Genomic DNA, 16,887 nt, shown 5'->3' with positions numbered 1-16,887 from the left:
TATTTTAAGATATTATTACTGCTGTTCGCTCTGTAGTTAGATTAGATAATTTTTAATTGATTTATAAAATTTAATTTATTATTATAAAGTTTTTTTAAAAAAGATAGAATATATTAGTTTATTAGTTTCTTTACTTCGGGATATAATTATTCGGAGCGGAGTAATATTTATTTCTTTTTAAAATTCTAACTATTCTTCTATATTTTTTAAGTATATTTATAAGAATATTCGATTTTTCTGGATAATAGCAGATATAGAAATATTTTAAAAGAAATTTAATTTATTAGATTTATTAATTATTTAGTTTTTTAATATTATAAAATATTCTAAAATTTAATAGTTTATATAAATTTAAAAAGATTAGAATACTGAAGATCTTCCAGCTCAGTTCTTTATATTTTCAATAATTATATTATTATAAGTAGTTTTTTATTATAAATATTATAATTCTGTTCTTAAAGAAATATAATTTCTAAGAAAAGAATATTAAATATTATAAATTATTAATTTATTATGTAAGTATACTGATAATAATTCCGTCTGCGGTATTAGTTTTTATTTAAATAGATTTTAATTAATTATAATATATTAATATTAATATTATAGTTAGTACTTTCTTTAATTTTTTTAAAAAATAGCTAATAATTATTCTTTTAAATAAAAAAATTATTTTAATATATAAGTAGCATAAGCGGGCGTGCGATATAATTATAGTTTTTTATAAATTATTAATAAAAATTTTAAAATCTTAGAAAGAATTATATATTTTATATGATTTTCGGTACTTTTCAATTTATAATTACAGCTATTTGTTTAAATTAATCTATATTTTTTTAGTAAAAATAATAAATTCTAAGAATTTAGTTTTTATTATATAAAACTTATATTTATATATAGCGATTTATAGTCCCGCATTTTTTAAATTCTATAATATATATTTAATATATATTTTATATTTTAAGAGATTAGTATAATAAATCAGAATATTATTAATATATATTTTAAATAAAATATTAAAGCAGTCTTTTAGAACTTTATTTATTAGTTTTTAAAAGACGGCTGGTCTGTTTATTAGTTTAAATAGCAGTACTTTATATTTAAATAATCTATAATATATTTTAAATATAATTAGATTTTTAAATTCTAAGTCTATTTAAATATAATAGAAATCTTATTAAATATTAAATGTAATAAAGATCTTCGCATCTTTTACTCAGTCTATAATTTTATTAATTAATAGTAGTAGATAAGAATTCTTTTTAGTTAGAATATTAAGCTTTTAGTAGTTAATATATATCTATAGTTTTTTTTCTAATTTTTTACTATTAAAATAGATAATATAAATAGTATTATACTATAAGTAATAAATCTTTTAAAATTTTTTTTAATATATAGTCTCGCTGCTTCTAATTTTTTGATTGTTATTTAATATAATAGCAATAATTTGATAAAGAACTTTTTAAAAAGCTTAATTCGGTAATTATAAATATAAAATAAAAATAGTATATTAGAAACTTATTTTAAGAATATTTTAACAAAGTTATAGTATTATAATAGAAGCTATTATCTATATTTTTTTTAATTTATTTAGAATTAGAATATTCTATATTTTTTATTAACTTTTTAATCTTATTTAGTAGGAAGATAAATACTTCTGATTTTATTATATTAAATATTAATAAAATCTGATAGTTTTTATAACTGTAATCTTCAAACCAGCAGGCTTAATTATTCTTTTATTAATTATATAACTATAATTTTATTTTTTTAATTTTAGATTAAGTTTTTCTTTTATAGACTTTAGAGCTTAAGCTGGATTTTTATTATATTTTTATAAGATCTGTAATCTTAATATTTTTTTAATAAATATAGATTTATATCTATTATTTTTATCTGTTCTCTATAGTATACTTTTTAGATTTTATTAGTCTATATCTTTTTAAAAATATTCTATTGTTCGGTTCTAGACTGCTGGGATTTTAGGATATTATTTTAGTATTTTTTATAGATTTTATTTATATTAGAATCTTATTTTTTACTGCTAGTAGTTGATTATATTATTTAATATTCTTTTAGTATAATTAATTTATTTTTTTATAATAGTAATTTTAATAGATACTATTTTCAATAGTTTTATTTTTACTTTATTTTATAAAATAATTTCTTTAATTATATTAATCGGTTCTAATAATAATTAGGAAGGATTCCGTACCGTAATATCTATAACATTCTAAAAATAATATTATAGGATTTTAGATCTAATATTAGAAATAGAATATTTAAAAACAGCTGTTTTTTAATAATAAAATTAAAATAAATTATATATATTAGTAGGATTAATTTTTTTTATTAAATCTTATTATATTTAAACTGGTCTGTAATTATGAGGTATAATTATTTAAAAACTTTCTAATTTATATAATATATTTTATATTTATATAAATAAATATATTAATTTCTATATCTATCAGTATTCTGGCTGGAACTGCTATAGTGTTTCTAAAAATAAAATTCTAATTATAAAAATATCTTTTATAAATTTTAATAGGATTTTTAAATCGATATGCTTTTAGTTTATATTTAATTTATTTAAAATAAAAACTTTTTTTAAATAAAGTTTTTTACCAAATTATTATTTAAATTTTTTTAATAGTTTTAATTCGGGCAGCTTTCTTTAGATTATTATAATTAAAATATCCGGGCTTTTTACAGTAGAAATATTTTTTTAATAAATAATATTATATATATTTTTTTATTTATATAGAATTTAGAAGTTTTTTAAATTTTTTTTTTAGTGGATAGAAGTATTATTAATAATTATATTAATTTTATAATTTAATAATAAAATTCAACAGCAGTATTTTCTATTTCTATCTATATTTTTAGATATATTAATATAAATAATTGTAAATTATTTAAAATAGATATTCAGCTTATAAAATTTAATTAAAATTAGTTTTTTAAATTTAGAAAACAGCTTTTATTAAAGATTAAATTTTTAGAGGTCTTATATAATATCTGTCTTTTTAATTAAATAGTAGAATTAAATTTAAAAGTTATAAAACTTCTGTTTTAGATTTATCTTAAATTATATATATTTAGATCAGACGTTCTGTTTTTGATTTAGATTAATATAAATATCAGTAAGTATATAAAAATATTATATATATTTTTAAATAATTAATCAGCTCCGATTTTTAATTTAGAAAATAAGTATTATTATATATCTTTTTTATATTAATTAATTATATATATTTTTTAAATAGTAGGATTTTTATAATAATTAGTATTAGCTTCGAGCTTATGCTCTATAGTAAGTTTCTAATCTTTAAAATAATATTCTTTCTATTATTAAATATAGAAGGATGGGAAATCTTTAATATTTTTCGATTATTAAAAAGTATTTAGTTTATATTTCTAAATATTATAAGAACAGCGTCTTTCTGTATAGTAATCCGGTTTTTCTTAGTTTTTAAAATATTTATATTTTAAATTAGTACTTTTTTAATAATCTCAGTTTGTATTAGACTTTCTTTTAGTCTGATTATTTTAGTAGATAATTTTTTCTTTTAAATTTATTATAGGTTTTTAATATTAATTTAAAAATATGTTTCGAATCTTTTTTATAAAGTTTATTAAACTTTTTACAAATTATATCTCTTTTAGAAACTTTTTGGTTTTTATTTATTAATAAAATCAGTCTTCAGCTATTATAGCTGGTAGATTTCGGTTCGTTTGTATTATAGATTATTTTAAATATCAAAAATTAGTTTATTTATTCGGAATTTCAGCTTTTTAAACTATTTAATATTCTGATCTGATTTCGTTAAGTATTCGGTTATTATACAGTTTCTAATTATAATAATAATTTTGTTTTTTATTTAATTAATCGGTTGCTGTGTAGTCTACAGTCGTAATAATAAAAATATTAATAAATTTTAAATTTAGATTTATTTTATTTTTTATTTTAAAATTTAAAATTATAATTTTCTGAGACTGGCTATTATTGCTATTAATATATATAATAAAATAAAAGTTCTCTTAGCAGTATAATATATAATATTTATATTTTAAGACTATTAAAAGCTCGGATAAAGAATAAAAATAAAAAGTTATATTTAATATTATATTATAACTGATTAATCCAGTTTATTTTAACTATTTTAATACCAATAATATAAGATATTAAATATAAGAAAAAAAGAAAATAAAAAGAAGAGAATACAAGCCCGTAGTTTATCTATATAAAGCAGTTTAGATAATAAAACAAATACAGTAAATAGATTAAATAGAATTAATAGGATCTTTGAAGTCGCCGTCACAATACTAATTTAAATATAAAAAAAATAATTAATATATATATTTTTTTATTTATAAAGCTTATTTATAATATATTATTTATTTTTATTATTAATATTAATATTAAATTAATTTTTAAGTTAGTTTAAAATATCCGCTATTACTGTTAAGATTTATTAAATATAATTATAATATAAAAACTTATATAATATAAATATATTATATAGTTTAAAATAAAAAAAGAAACTATTATATAAAAAAATTTCTTTTTAGAAGAAATTAAAATTAATTAGAAAAAGTATTAAACTAATTAGTAATAATAAGAATAATTATAATAATAAATAAAATAATAACAAAAAAGCTGTTTCTAGATAATTAAAAATATTAATCTTATTAGAATATATAATAAATAAGAAAAAGCATATTACTTCTAATATAAATAAAAATTAAATAGTTCTAATAATTAAAAATAATAATAATAATAATAAAAATAATAAAAATAATTTTTAATTAGAAACTCAGCTATAGATATTAGATAGAATTAGAAAATATTTATATTATAATAATAATTAATTTATTTTATATTAAATAAATATTATATATAAATAAATTAAATATTTCAATTATAACAATAATTAATTTATTTTATATTAAATAAATATTATATATAAATAAATTAAATATTTCAATTATAACTATTATAAAATTATATATAATTAAATATCTTCTATATTAAACTATTTCAAATCTGAATATAATATTTTAAAAATATAATTAAAATTATATAATTTATATAATCTACTAATTTTATAATATTTATTTAATTTAATAATCTGCAGGTATCTGTTAAAATCTAAAAATTAGATATTTAAATCTATATCTAATCTATAAATTAAGCTTATTAATCTAAAATCTACTAAGAGCCGGATTGGGTTTGAATCCGACCTGTAAACCTGCGGGCTTTGGTGGGGCCTAATAGTAATATCAACTAAATAATCTTAAAAACTATATATTAGCTGTATAATCTATTGGCTGTATATATCTGCATAATTAAGACACTATAAAAATATATTATCTTCATTAAAAATATTTTTTGATAAACTCACTGCGGAAGTATATTAATATTGTATGTATGATGTTTTAATCCAGTAAGTCTATATAATTTAATCTGAACTGCAAACATATAAATACTATATATTTATATGGATCTTTTTCTTATTATTTTTTAAATCTTAACATATTAAGCTTTCCTCTTTGGGCCAGTAATTCCATAAGTATTACATCTTACATCAACATTTACTCTCCACGCTGTTTTAGGCACTGATTGCCCTCTTTCTTGACAAAATAGTCAGAATATAGATACTTGAAATTACCACTTGAGGATGACGAATATCTAGCTAAGATCTCCCATTATGTCTTCATCAACCCCGAAAGCAGCATGATCGATACTGCCCTTGCCGCCTCCCTTTCCTGTAACACCAGACCACCCCTGGCATCTCACAAGGAAATTGATGTTCTCACGGCCTATTTTTAACTCATTGTTACATTCCCCACAATTGTGGCTTAACAGCTCCAGTGCATGGCTTTTCCTCATTAGCCCAACCCTCATTCTGCTTGGACCGCAATAAGACTGTATCGACTTAGGGAAACGCAACATGCTGAAAGATAGATCGCAAGGCCCTTGCAATAGTCGTGCCCCTAGCACTCCAGACATCACAAGAAACGCAATCAAATTCTCGATCTTCGCTGATGAATCCGAACCTGAAGACGCCGCTTTTGCTGCGATATCTCTTGTTGTCAGAGCGGAGAAAACCCTGCAAAGTTTGAGTACAAGAAACGTTTCATAGGCCTGGAAAAGCTGGCGAACAAGGCCAGAATTGAGATCCTGGTAAAGTATCAGCGAATTTCGCTAGTGTTAGAGGTTGCCCATGCATCGACTCACAGCACACCAAACTGATCTCCCTAAATCCGCCTCAGTGCGCAATCTCTGCTCATCCGACTTCTCAAAAGCATCTGCGAGGGAAAGATAGGGTCTTGCGACGGCTTGATATATCTTCATAACATGCGAGGATATTATCTTTGGAGCAGTAACGAGCTAACTCAAGCGATTAGTGAAATTCGAATGAGGATTTCACCCTGACCACGGTGCTAACTCACCTTGCCGTGTCTCAGTAAGCCCACAAGCACCCATTTCTTGAATGCTTCAATCATGATTTTGCTCACTGAATTGACAACAGGGAAAGAAATCACAACACTCAACCAGTGCAGGGCCTTATCCCACTCTTTAAGTGCCATATATATCATGGCACCGTAGAGATAGTACTGCGCAATATCCTTGTGTGTCAGTCTGGCAGAGATGTCGGGTGCTTCTGCAATACAATCGTTGGCATCGCTATTCGAGGCTAGCATGTATCCGTTGTCACCCCGGGCAGGCTGCTCCAAGCTTGTATGACTACTGGATACGTGTTTATCAAGTACGGGCAATGCATAGCTGTAAGACTGCGATAGCAGGCACAGTCGGAGAAACCTTGGGTGCAACGAGGAGAATCCACACACGTTTTGATCAATTCGCATTATTGCGCCACTCAGAACGCGGACTGCTAATACTGGCTGGGGCATGTTAGATGCCTAAAACGAATAAATGGATATGTAGAAGAGAAACTCGCCTTCGAGTCATCTTCTGCGGCATCTAGAATGATATTCACAAGTTGACGCCATTCATGGCCCGCGAAATGAACTTGAGGTCCCTTAAACTCTCCCAAAAACTGTACGGCTGGAGACCATAGTCGGCCACCGGGCTTTATGTCGTCTGGCAAAGCACTTCTTGTTCTGCTGCGTGCCAAGTCAATCTGATGTAGCAACACGAATAAGTAGGGTAAAGTGTGCTCGTGGGGACTCAGGTCCTTTGCAGAATTAGACTCCAGATCAGTACAGACTTTGATAGAGGCCGCATATGCCCGTCATCTTCCTGAGAAATTGTATAGCTTTGCTTACAGTCAAGACAGTCTCGCTGAGAAGGCTGTGACTTGATCGCCTGAGAATAGCGACCAATGCCTGGACCCGGTTTACATAATCGGTTTCAGACAAGAGACTTGGAGAATGCAGATGGGATGATAAAGAGATAATCTGCTCAACAGACTCTGCCATGATTAGGCTATGGGATCGGGTTTGTTTTGATGCCCCGAGGAAGACTGAGTAAACTCTGCGCCCAAATGAGGACTGGCTTTGAAGGTTTCAATAATTAACGCAATCTCATGTGTATGGTGCAATAGAGGTAATGTCCAGAGTGATGGTTGAGGCGTCAAAACAGCATGAGTATGAGCTGGGTGAAGTAGGTAAATGATGTTCTCCACTAGCTAAGAAGATGCTCCCGAGGTTGAACAAGGGATTCGGCCGACGTGACCCACGGACGTTATGCTAAGGATGCTGCCTTTAGGATGAATAAACCTGTAGTAAGATTGTACGCAGCTGGGTCAATTCAGAGTGTGAGGTGTAATGTCGACATATGTTTCAATATTGTGTAATAAGTTCCAGTTATGATCCAGGCGGTCATAATGCACCGCCTGGGACCCCACCAGACTACGGGCTTTTTGGTTAGTAGCGTTATTTACAGGTTACGTACCTTGTATCTTTAGCGTCCTAACCGTGACTCACTGACCGAAGTCTGGCAGAGGCTCGAACGGCACCCCGAATTCCGAGATACAGACGGCTTACTTCAGGCTCTTAACCTGTATTGGTAAAACATTCAGCATCTTCACTTGTATTGTGGTCTAAGATGTCCCTCACAAATTCCTCACCAGCCGAGATCGCGAAATCTGCGTCTATAGCGTCTCGTCTTTTAGCAACCCTATCTGGGGCGGAGAGGGATGATGCTCTGACAGCGCTCCATGAAGCCATTGCGAAAAGCCGGAATGATATTCTAGCAGCCAATTCGAGAGATGTCGCGGCTGCTGAGCGCGCAGTTGAAGCCGGCGTTCTCAATCAAAGTGTTCTCAAAAGGCTCGATCTGTCACGACCCGGGAAATTCGAAGATATGCTTCAGGGTATCTTGAGTGTCAGAGACTTGCAAGATCCAGGTATCGATCCCACCAAATTACTACGTGACGTCTCCCTTGCGATGTGATCAAAGAGCTGACGTAGCGAAGTCGGGAATGTAACCATGAGGACACTGCTTGATGATGGCCTGACGCTCGAAAAAGTCAGCTGCCCGATTGGGGTGCTGTTAATCATCTTTGAGGCTCGCCCTGAGGTGATAGCCAACATCGCTGCCCTTTCTATCAAATCTGGCAATGCTGCTATCCTCAAAGGTATGTCTTTTGTTCTTTTTTACAGAGATCGCCTGGGACTAATAGTGATCAAGGTGGCAAGGAATCTACTGAGTCTTTCATCGCAATATCCAAGGTGATTTCAGAGGCCATCGCACACACTCAGGTGCCAAAGGCTTCGATCCAGTTGGTTGAGACGCGAGAGGTCGTCTCTTCCCTTCTTGCTCAGAACACCTACATTGACCTGGTTATACCCAGGGGCTCCAAGGATCTTGTTCGTTTCGTACAGGACAACACTAAAATCCCTGTTCTGGGCCATGCAGACGGTCTTTGCTCCGCATACATACATTGTGACGCCGATCCCGATGTTGCTGTGAAGGTTATTGTAGACTCCAAGACCGATTACCCGGCAGCGTGCAACTCCCTAGAGACCTTACTCGTGCATGAAGATGTACTCCATACTATCTTTCCTGCTGTTGCTGAGGCTCTCTTGGCTAAAGGAGTATCACTCCGTTGTGATTCGTCTTCAAAAGAGGCGCTGTCGAGCAAGATCGTCGGTCAACAACATTCTTTGATTTCGGACGCTGTCGAGTCTGATTACGAGACCGAGTTCTTGGACCTCATTCTGGCGGTGAAAACTATACCCGGCGACGATTCACCTGGGAAAAGCCTTGACGCAGCAATTGCCCATATCAACAGGCACTCGTCAAAACACACCGACATGATTGTCACGAGATCAAGAAGCACTGCCGAACAGTTTATGAATGGTGTTGATAGCGCCGGAACTTTCTGGAATGCCTCGACGAGATTTGCAGATGGGATGCGTTATGGTTTCGGTACGGAGGTTGGAATCAGCACAAACAAGGTTCACTCGAGAGGCCCTGTTGGCTTAGATGGATTGACCATCTACAAGTATAAAGTCCGGGGGCAGGGCCACCGAGCTGCGGATTATTCCGGAACGGGTAGTGGAAAAAGCTGGAAACATAAGGTGCTACCTTTGTGAAATGCTGTCACAAATTCTATCATTAAAATTGAACGTTTTAATCCATTTTCATTTTCGTGGCGCCCAAGCTTCTCTACCTGATTATTCATGATTAGCGCCCAAGCTTCTCTACCTGATTATTCATGATTAACAGATAGCCTGGCGCAGGAGACAAAGTAATAGAGCGGTAGCCATAGTTGAAGACGTGCTTGAGTTTGTGCTACATTCTCCTGCAAACCTGGGCAGCATCTACTTAACAAGGAAAGTACGAGTCTGACCCTATTTTAAACCTTGAATCCACGAGACCTTCTCCGACCACGAGCACGCTCAAATTTGCGACCCTTGCTGCGCACATATGGTTTCTGTAACGTGTTAGCCCGGTCCAATCCACTGAATCGATGTAACATGCCTTGTGGCTGTGGGGGCCGAAGCCGAAGTGTTTGACAGCCTCTCTGGCATTCTTGGGTCCGCGAAGCAGAAGAGTGTTGGCTCCAGTGGGGGCGCGCAGAGCAAGCTGATCGAGAGTAAGAGTTTCGCCACCAGCCTTCTCAATCCTGGCGCGAGCAGTGGCAGTAAAGCGGAGAGCGGCAATCGAGAGCTTGGGGACGGTGAGGAGGCGGTTGTCGTCGGTCACGGTTCCGATCACGACAATTGTCTTGCCCTTGTGGGAGTCGGTAACGTTGGAGACAATACGCGAGATAGAAACCGGGGGGCGGTTGATCCGGGACATGAAAAGGCGACGGAGCACGACCTTGTTGAAGTTTGATTCCGTGCGACCTGACATGGAGCATATTTATCAGTCTTCATTTGCTGGGCATTCTGATGTTCAGGAAGTGGTTGGTGTCATACGGGCGAGGAATCGATAGAGCTTCACCAAGACCTGCAAGTAAACGTTCTCGCTCTTGGGCGCCTTGCGGTGGGTGCCGCGCACATGGTGGCGATCCAAGTCGATACCTATACAAAATCAGTACTTGTTCGGTTCACAATTCAGCGATAGCAACGCCTATCGCGAGTTTCACAAAAATGAGATTTCAGCGGCCGACACCATGCACCGTCCGCAGTATTTAGAGACGTACCCATGGCTGCTGATTCTGATGGGACACCTGTAGGTTAGCTGGCTATCGCACCCGTAGGTAAAGTGAAGCTGCTCAGGATTTTAGTCTACGATTTTCAGATGGACGGTGTGTGCGGGTTGTGCCCTAGTCTAATCCGTAACAGGTCATACTTTGATGCCTGGCTGCCTGGCGCCTCAGGCAGCATAGGTGGATAACTTTATTCGGACCCGTAGGTACGTGTAATGCACAGCTCCGCCTCCACCTTGGCTCATGCCTTGTAATTAAAAATGTGTTGTTGTAGTACTAGCTTGTTCTTAGACCCATACTTTAGCTTATTTTATCTGCGTAGGAGTATTCTTGACCTTGATGTTGTCTACGGATAGAAATCTTCAGATTCTTGACTTTCTCTTCTGCACTTCAGGACATTATCAGACAGAGTACAATGTTGTATGTTGGAAAAATTACTCCCATGAATGAACAAGATCCTGCTCGTTCCAATGGGAGAATTTACAAGTTCTTATTCCTCCACTGTGTTTATGTGGCATTAGTAATCTCTTTTCTTAGGGACTAAAGAAATATTTCCACGCGCTACGGTTGTATTCTCATAGTTCGCCCATGCTAACAAGGAAGTCCCTTGTCAGCTCAAAGCTGAGCCAGCTGCTGGCCATACTTGGGGCCACTTTCAGGAGATTGGGAACGATTCCTTTGAATAGGCCTCGTATTCCTTCCTCGGCCATAATGACTTTCACGGCATCTACAACCGATGTGTATTTATATCCCATGCCCGACATTGTGTTAATCTGAAATCGTCGACGTAAGACATCACTAGTACAACAATGGTGAGTATGAGGCCGCCCGTGTGTGAGGATGACAATAGTGTGTGGGTCTCTTACAATGGATAGGTGCAAGTCTGAGCCACTGCCCCGGAAACTGCCCCGGCTAATAATTTACGAACGGAACTGGGCGTTGTTTCGCCTTCCGGGGTGAGATAAGTGCGAACCGATTCATATGTCATGAAATTTAGACCAACCTATAGCTGTCAGTCCACAAGCCAAATTTATCAATTGTGATGTTAATGCGGTCCTTACATATGGGGCAACACCAGCCACTGTGGGGATAATACCCCGATACAATGCTACTATGCCACCTTCGTTCTTGTATATTAGGATCATGGTTGTAAGCATACCCGGCAATGGCTCCCCGGCTCCCCGCTGGCCGAGTGCTGCAAACGAGGCTGACTGGATAGAAAGCCGAGTTCTGACTATGTCTAGAGGATATGTCACCGTCACTGATGTAACCCCTGCAGCTGCTCCGCATATGAGCCGCCGGATAGGGGACAAGTCTGTATTGGGAGAAGGCTCTGCGAACTTTAGGCGATCGAGTCAAGTAAAGTCAGCCTTGTATTGGGCTTCACATGAGAATGCACAAGGGGCATGTAGCGACTGAGTCGGAGGCTTTGAACAACCAGCGCTGAACTCACTGACTTTCTTGTAGAAATTATAGCTTCCAAATTGGACCGCGGAGTACGGCACAATGCGAATGCAGTTAGTCCCGTTTCCCCGCAGATAGCCCTTCCAGCCTTCTTCCTTGCCTATTTTCACCAGCGCTTTCCATATCGATAGTTTATATTCGTTTCGCCCAACACTTTGTATTTGTAGAAGGATCTTGAGACGTTCAAGTGGCGAGACAATGGTCCTAGATACGGCCCCGGCCACGCCGCCGGCAACGAAAGCTGCGGCAACAGGTTCGGAAATCCTCCCCTTGATCCTATTACTCAGAGTAGGCGCCTGTACAGGAAAATTGTGCTGGGGTAATCCGGGTGTAAGTGCGCTGACTGTCTATTACATGCCGGCGGTCATACCTGGAAAGTGCCGGACTTTTGCATCTTGGGCACTTCGGACAACGCACTTTGATCTTCGCCCTCAGCAGATGAGACTGCGTCTCGGTGATTTAAGCTCATCGTCTTATCAATATGCGGCCTCCGGGCTGAATTATTTGCATTCGTGGGAAGGCTGCAGTAGAAGATAGCACACAGGAATAGAGGGAGGTGTATCCGCCTTGTTCTGTGGAGCTTTTGCGATAATGCTATAATATGAAGTGGACGTGTGATGGAGGTGCCTTGACGAGCTCATTCAATCATTCTATATGGAAACGAAGGCAAAGCAATGTAGAGAGCCTAATGTCAGTAGTAGGAGCACAGTAGCTTTGGAAAGAGATGACAATTGGGCACTACACCACATTAAGGTCAAGAGGCCCGCGGCGCCAACTACACATGCTATAAGCAGTTGGTGCTAAAACAAGGCTAGTCAGTGGAGGGCTAAATCAACGGGTAGGATGGTAAATGCGGTCAGGTGCCGAGATTATTTGATGAGAAGTGTCAACGGAAGTGTAATGCTTACAGAAACCATACTTAATGCTCCACCAAGCGACCCGGATGCATAGTCAATGAAATGCAAATACTTATTTATCGCTTGGCAACCCCCACCCGGCTAAAGCCAGGTCGCCTCCGTAACGGCTATTGACAGCGGCTGTAATTCTAATATTACTGCAGCTAAACATTATGTAGTATGCAGTAAGACTTCTAAGTCTTCGAGAGACTATATGATTATACTCTAATACAGAATAAGATACTTCAATAATATTTTCAGTACAAAAGTTGGCTATCTAAGGAAGTTAGTCCCTTTATTAACCATTACTTATCACAGTGCAGACTTAGAACACCCAGTCAATCCTGTCTATAGAAATATACTGCTGATTTTAACCACTCTATATATGTTATATATTCTATCTAGTCTTCAATCTTATTTCTAATTGTAATATAGCTTCTAAGCTCTATTTTATTTATAGATCTAAGAATAATCAAATTAAATAGCTATTTAAATTAAAAAATATTATTAAGATTTTTTAATCTAAACTGTTATATCTATTATTTTAGTTAGTCTACTTTATGATATTATATAGCTTCATTTTTAAAAGATATTCAAATGAAATATTACTAATCCTATCATCTTTTATAATTTCAAATGATATGAAAAATTTATTTAGTATATTCATAAATATTTAGTTAAGCTATCTACTGCAAATATTAAATTTAAAAAAATATTTTAAAAATTAATTCTAAAATTTATAAAACTTTTTAAAATTTTAAAAACTATAAAAAATAAATATTTTATTTATATCTTTCTATTAAATATATTTAATTATATAATATTTTTTATATTACTTTACTGAAATTTTAAAAAGTTAGAAAAAACATTTTCGAAACTTTACTAATATTAGATTTAGATAATAATAAAGAATAGAAAATAAAACAGATACTGAATTATTTATATTATTAAAAAAATTAGTTTTATTTAATAAAATAATAAATATAATTCTTTAAATATAATTAATAATTACCGGTAGAGAATTTAGTAAATATTTAATAAAAAATTTATAAATTTAATAATCAGATTATATTTTTCTACTTTATAAAATATAAATTAAAATTAATATATAATAAAAATAATAATAAAATAATTATAAAATATATACAATGCGTATGCAATTTATAATAAAAAAATACAAATCTGTTATATTATATATTTATTTTATTTACAACTATATATATAAACTATAAAAAAAATAACTTTAAAAAAAATCTGAATTATATATATTTAATAGATTTAAATATAATCAAATACTACTGTAAAAATATTAAAGTAGAAACTAAATAATTTTAAACTATTAAAAAAATTATAAACTATAAATAATTTTAATAAAAAATAATTTTAAAATATTTTAAATAGCAGCTTATTTAGACTTCTGGCCATCCGACAGTATATAAATTACTTTTTAAATAATATTATTTAAAAAAGTTAAAATAGCGAGTTTTTAAAATATATATTTTATATTATCGGATAAAAAATATAGATATTAATAGTTTTTATTAATATAAATAATTAATATATAATATTTTATAATAAAATTATAATATTCTATAGTATATTTTTATTGGATTATTAATATATTTTTATTAAATTAAAAAAACTATTTATAATTATTATTTTTTTATAATTATTAATATATAATATTTAATTTAATATATCTTCTCCGCGTCGGCAAACTTAGCTGTAAGTTTATAAATTAAATTATAGAAAAATTATAAAAATAAAAAATTTAAATCTTTTTAGAATCAGTATTTTAAAATCCGACTATTTAATATAAAATTTTAATAGAATTACTAACATTCTCCAATATTTCTATAGCTGTTTATTTAATATTTAGATATATTTTAAAAATAAATTAAAAAAAATAGAATTATTTACAGACAGGTAATTAGTTTTTTATACTGTATATTAATAATATTTTATAAATAAAACTATATTAAAAATATAGTTTAGTTTAAGTTTTTCTTCCGAGTTCTGTTTGTAGTTTTTTTACTAAAACTTTTAAATATTTAAAATAAAATATAATTTTAGAATAGAAAGAAGTCTCTGTAAGAAAATAAAAAATTAATAATATAAATATTTTAATTTATAGAAAATACTGCAGCTACTTATTAGTATTTTAGTAATACTAAAAAAAATATAGAATATAAATATTATATATATATATTAAAATAAATAAATAAATATAAAAACAACAGAAAATATAAGTTTTTCGATATAAAATAAATAATACTAATAATATTAAGAATATTGAGAAAGATATGTAAAAGTATATTTATATTATTAATATTATTATTAAAAAATTATAGTATTTCTAAAGCAGAATAGTATTATTTATAATATATATTCTAAACGGGATTAGTCTGTAATTTTTTACTATTTATTATTATATTTCTGAAAATAATAAGCTTTTATACTAAAGCAGCAGTACTATACTATTATTATACTGCTGAAAACTACTGTATATAAAAGAAAGTTTAATTATTATAAATAATTTTTATAATTATAGTAAATTATTAACAATCTATTTATATATTTTCTGTATAATAGTTATAATATTAATAACTCAGATCTTCTTCAGTATTTAATTCTTAGGATCTTATTAGATTTTTAGAATAGTAAGAATTAGTCTTAAAATTAATAAGACTGCTACTACTCTATACCTAACTGACTTCTTTATCCTATTACAATATTAAAAAATATAATAAAATCTATAAGTTCTTTTTATCACTATTTTTATAAATATTTATACTATTTAAAAAATAAAAAGCTTAAAATTACCGAAATTAATTTTTAAAAAATAAAAAGTATTCGGAATTAACTAAATAAATATAGTATTAGAAGATTTTACAGCAAATAAAATATTTATAAATATATAAATATAAATAATTAAAAATAATTTATTAAAAATAAATAATATACTATCTATTAAAATATCTGAATAAATAAGCAATTTAGTAATGCACTATTTATAATTAGTAATAATAAATAAAAAAATTTAGATTAATGTATATAAAATTAATAATACTTTCGTCAGTAGTATATACAGTAATATACTTATCTTTAATTATTAGTATTATTTGATATCTTTGTTTATTAGAATTATTTTAATATTCTTAAGATTAAGACTAGAATTTTTAATTATAAAAATTATTCTAGCTATAAAAGTCTTGGAAGAAATTATTATAATAATTTTCATTTTTGTTTATATAATAAATAAAAATTCTTTATTCGGACTGTTGCTCATTCAAAAGATATAAAAATAAACTAACAGTTATATTTTTAATTAGTTTAAAAATAATTATATATAAATAGAAATTAATATAGTTTTATAAATAATTTAATTAATTATAAAATTTTTTTATACGCACGATATAAATAAAATAGATTATATTTTGAACAAATTAATTTATAGGCTTAATTAAAATATTATTAAATCTATAATAAAATAAATTAAATTTATTGATAATAATACAAATACTAAAACAGAAAGAATTATAAAATCCATTTATTTATCTAATTTTAAAAAAATGATTTAAATATAAGATTTTCTTTAGATTATTTATACCCGAGATAAATCATATTAATATAAATTTTTTTAAATATATTTAAAGATTTTTTTTAATTATAAACTCTTTATAAAATTTAATAATATTTTAATATAATTGAAAAAACGTTCATATTCTTATAATATATATTATAATTAATTTATTTAACAGAATTATTACTTTTTATATTAAAATAAAAAAATTAATATCTTCGGATTTTATTTTTTTAATTATATATAATATAAATGTTTACAAAGATTATTATCTTAATATTTTCTTTTTAAAATATATTTATAATAATCTTAACTA

The 16,887-nt window shown here is 29.8% G+C and overlaps 4 protein-coding genes across 4 annotated transcripts; 1 reads left to right on the top strand and 3 right to left on the bottom strand.

The window, feature by feature from the left end:
• Positions 1–5,600: 5,600 nt before the first annotated feature.
• ASPACDRAFT_128167 (putative COP9 subunit 3) lies at positions 5,601–7,857 on the bottom strand. Its single transcript, XM_020197107.1, has 5 exons — positions 7,294–7,857; positions 6,966–7,202; positions 6,457–6,909; positions 6,242–6,394; positions 5,601–6,184 (listed from the first exon to the last, which is right to left on the bottom strand). Exons 1-5 carry the CDS (start codon positions 7,444–7,446, stop codon positions 5,693–5,695), a joined length of 1,488 nt encoding a protein of 495 aa, XP_020050959.1. The 5' UTR covers positions 7,447–7,857; the 3' UTR covers positions 5,601–5,692.
• An 86-nt stretch (positions 7,858–7,943) lies between these two features.
• Positions 7,944–9,873, top strand: ASPACDRAFT_128162 (glutamate-5-semialdehyde dehydrogenase). The gene is made up of 4 exons (XM_020197106.1): positions 7,944–8,375; positions 8,445–8,606; positions 8,660–9,644; positions 9,825–9,873. The coding sequence occupies exons 1-3, from the start codon at positions 8,075–8,077 to the stop codon at positions 9,565–9,567; spliced, it is 1,371 nt and encodes a 456-aa protein (XP_020050958.1). The 5' UTR covers positions 7,944–8,074; the 3' UTR covers positions 9,568–9,644; positions 9,825–9,873.
• ASPACDRAFT_55728 (60S ribosomal protein eL18) lies at positions 9,831–10,626 on the bottom strand (the record flags this gene model as incomplete). The annotated part of the gene is made up of 4 exons (XM_020203047.1): positions 9,831–9,908; positions 9,956–10,323; positions 10,396–10,500; positions 10,623–10,626. The coding sequence occupies 4 exons, from the start codon at positions 10,624–10,626 to the stop codon at positions 9,831–9,833; spliced, it is 555 nt and encodes a 184-aa protein (XP_020050957.1).
• Positions 10,627–11,058: 432 nt separating this feature from the next.
• On the bottom strand, positions 11,059–12,897 carry ASPACDRAFT_82517 (putative mitochondrial carrier protein). Its single transcript, XM_020206101.1, has 5 exons — positions 12,463–12,897; positions 12,086–12,406; positions 11,690–11,968; positions 11,495–11,631; positions 11,059–11,426 (listed from the first exon to the last, which is right to left on the bottom strand). Exons 1-5 carry the CDS (start codon positions 12,559–12,561, stop codon positions 11,204–11,206), a joined length of 1,059 nt encoding a protein of 352 aa, XP_020050956.1. The 5' UTR covers positions 12,562–12,897; the 3' UTR covers positions 11,059–11,203.
• Positions 12,898–16,887: the final 3,990 nt, after the last annotated feature.

The sequence above is a fragment of the Aspergillus aculeatus genome, assembly GCF_001890905.1.
Source record: "Aspergillus aculeatus ATCC 16872 unplaced genomic scaffold ASPACscaffold_34, whole genome shotgun sequence".
Lineage (NCBI taxonomy): Eukaryota > Fungi > Ascomycota > Eurotiomycetes > Eurotiales > Aspergillaceae > Aspergillus > Aspergillus aculeatus.
The sequence above is the reverse complement of the archived record's forward strand: the minus strand, read 5'-3'. Positions and strand labels throughout refer to the sequence as shown.

What these genes read in the sequence shown, in the direction of transcription:
- ASPACDRAFT_128167 (XM_020197107.1), bottom strand. Translation starts at nt 7,446, where the DNA reads ATGGCAGAGTCTGTTGAGCAGATTATCTCTTTATCATCCCATCTGCAT. An exon ending in TCAGCGAGACTGTCTTGACT is followed by an intron (nt 7,203 to 7,293) that starts GTAAGCAAAGCT and finishes AATTCTGCAAAG; the next exon opens with GACCTGAGTCCCCACGAGCA. An exon ending in GCTTACTGAGACACGGCAAG is followed by an intron (nt 6,395 to 6,456) that starts GTGAGTTAGCAC and finishes CGCTTGAGTTAG; the next exon opens with CTCGTTACTGCTCCAAAGAT.
- ASPACDRAFT_128162 (XM_020197106.1), top strand. Translation starts at nt 8,075, where the DNA reads ATGTCCCTCACAAATTCCTCACCAGCCGAGATCGCGAAATCTGCGTCT. An exon ending in CAGAGACTTGCAAGATCCAG is followed by an intron (nt 8,376 to 8,444) that starts GTATCGATCCCA and finishes GACGTAGCGAAG; the next exon opens with TCGGGAATGTAACCATGAGG. An exon ending in CAATGCTGCTATCCTCAAAG is followed by an intron (nt 8,607 to 8,659) that starts GTATGTCTTTTG and finishes ATAGTGATCAAG; the next exon opens with GTGGCAAGGAATCTACTGAG.
- ASPACDRAFT_82517 (XM_020206101.1), bottom strand. Translation starts at nt 12,561, where the DNA reads ATGAGCTTAAATCACCGAGACGCAGTCTCATCTGCTGAGGGCGAAGAT. An exon ending in AAAAGTCCGGCACTTTCCAG is followed by an intron (nt 12,407 to 12,462) that starts GTATGACCGCCG and finishes GGATTACCCCAG; the next exon opens with CACAATTTTCCTGTACAGGC. An exon ending in CAGACTTGCACCTATCCATT is followed by an intron (nt 11,427 to 11,494) that starts GTAAGAGACCCA and finishes TTGTTGTACTAG; the next exon opens with TGATGTCTTACGTCGACGAT.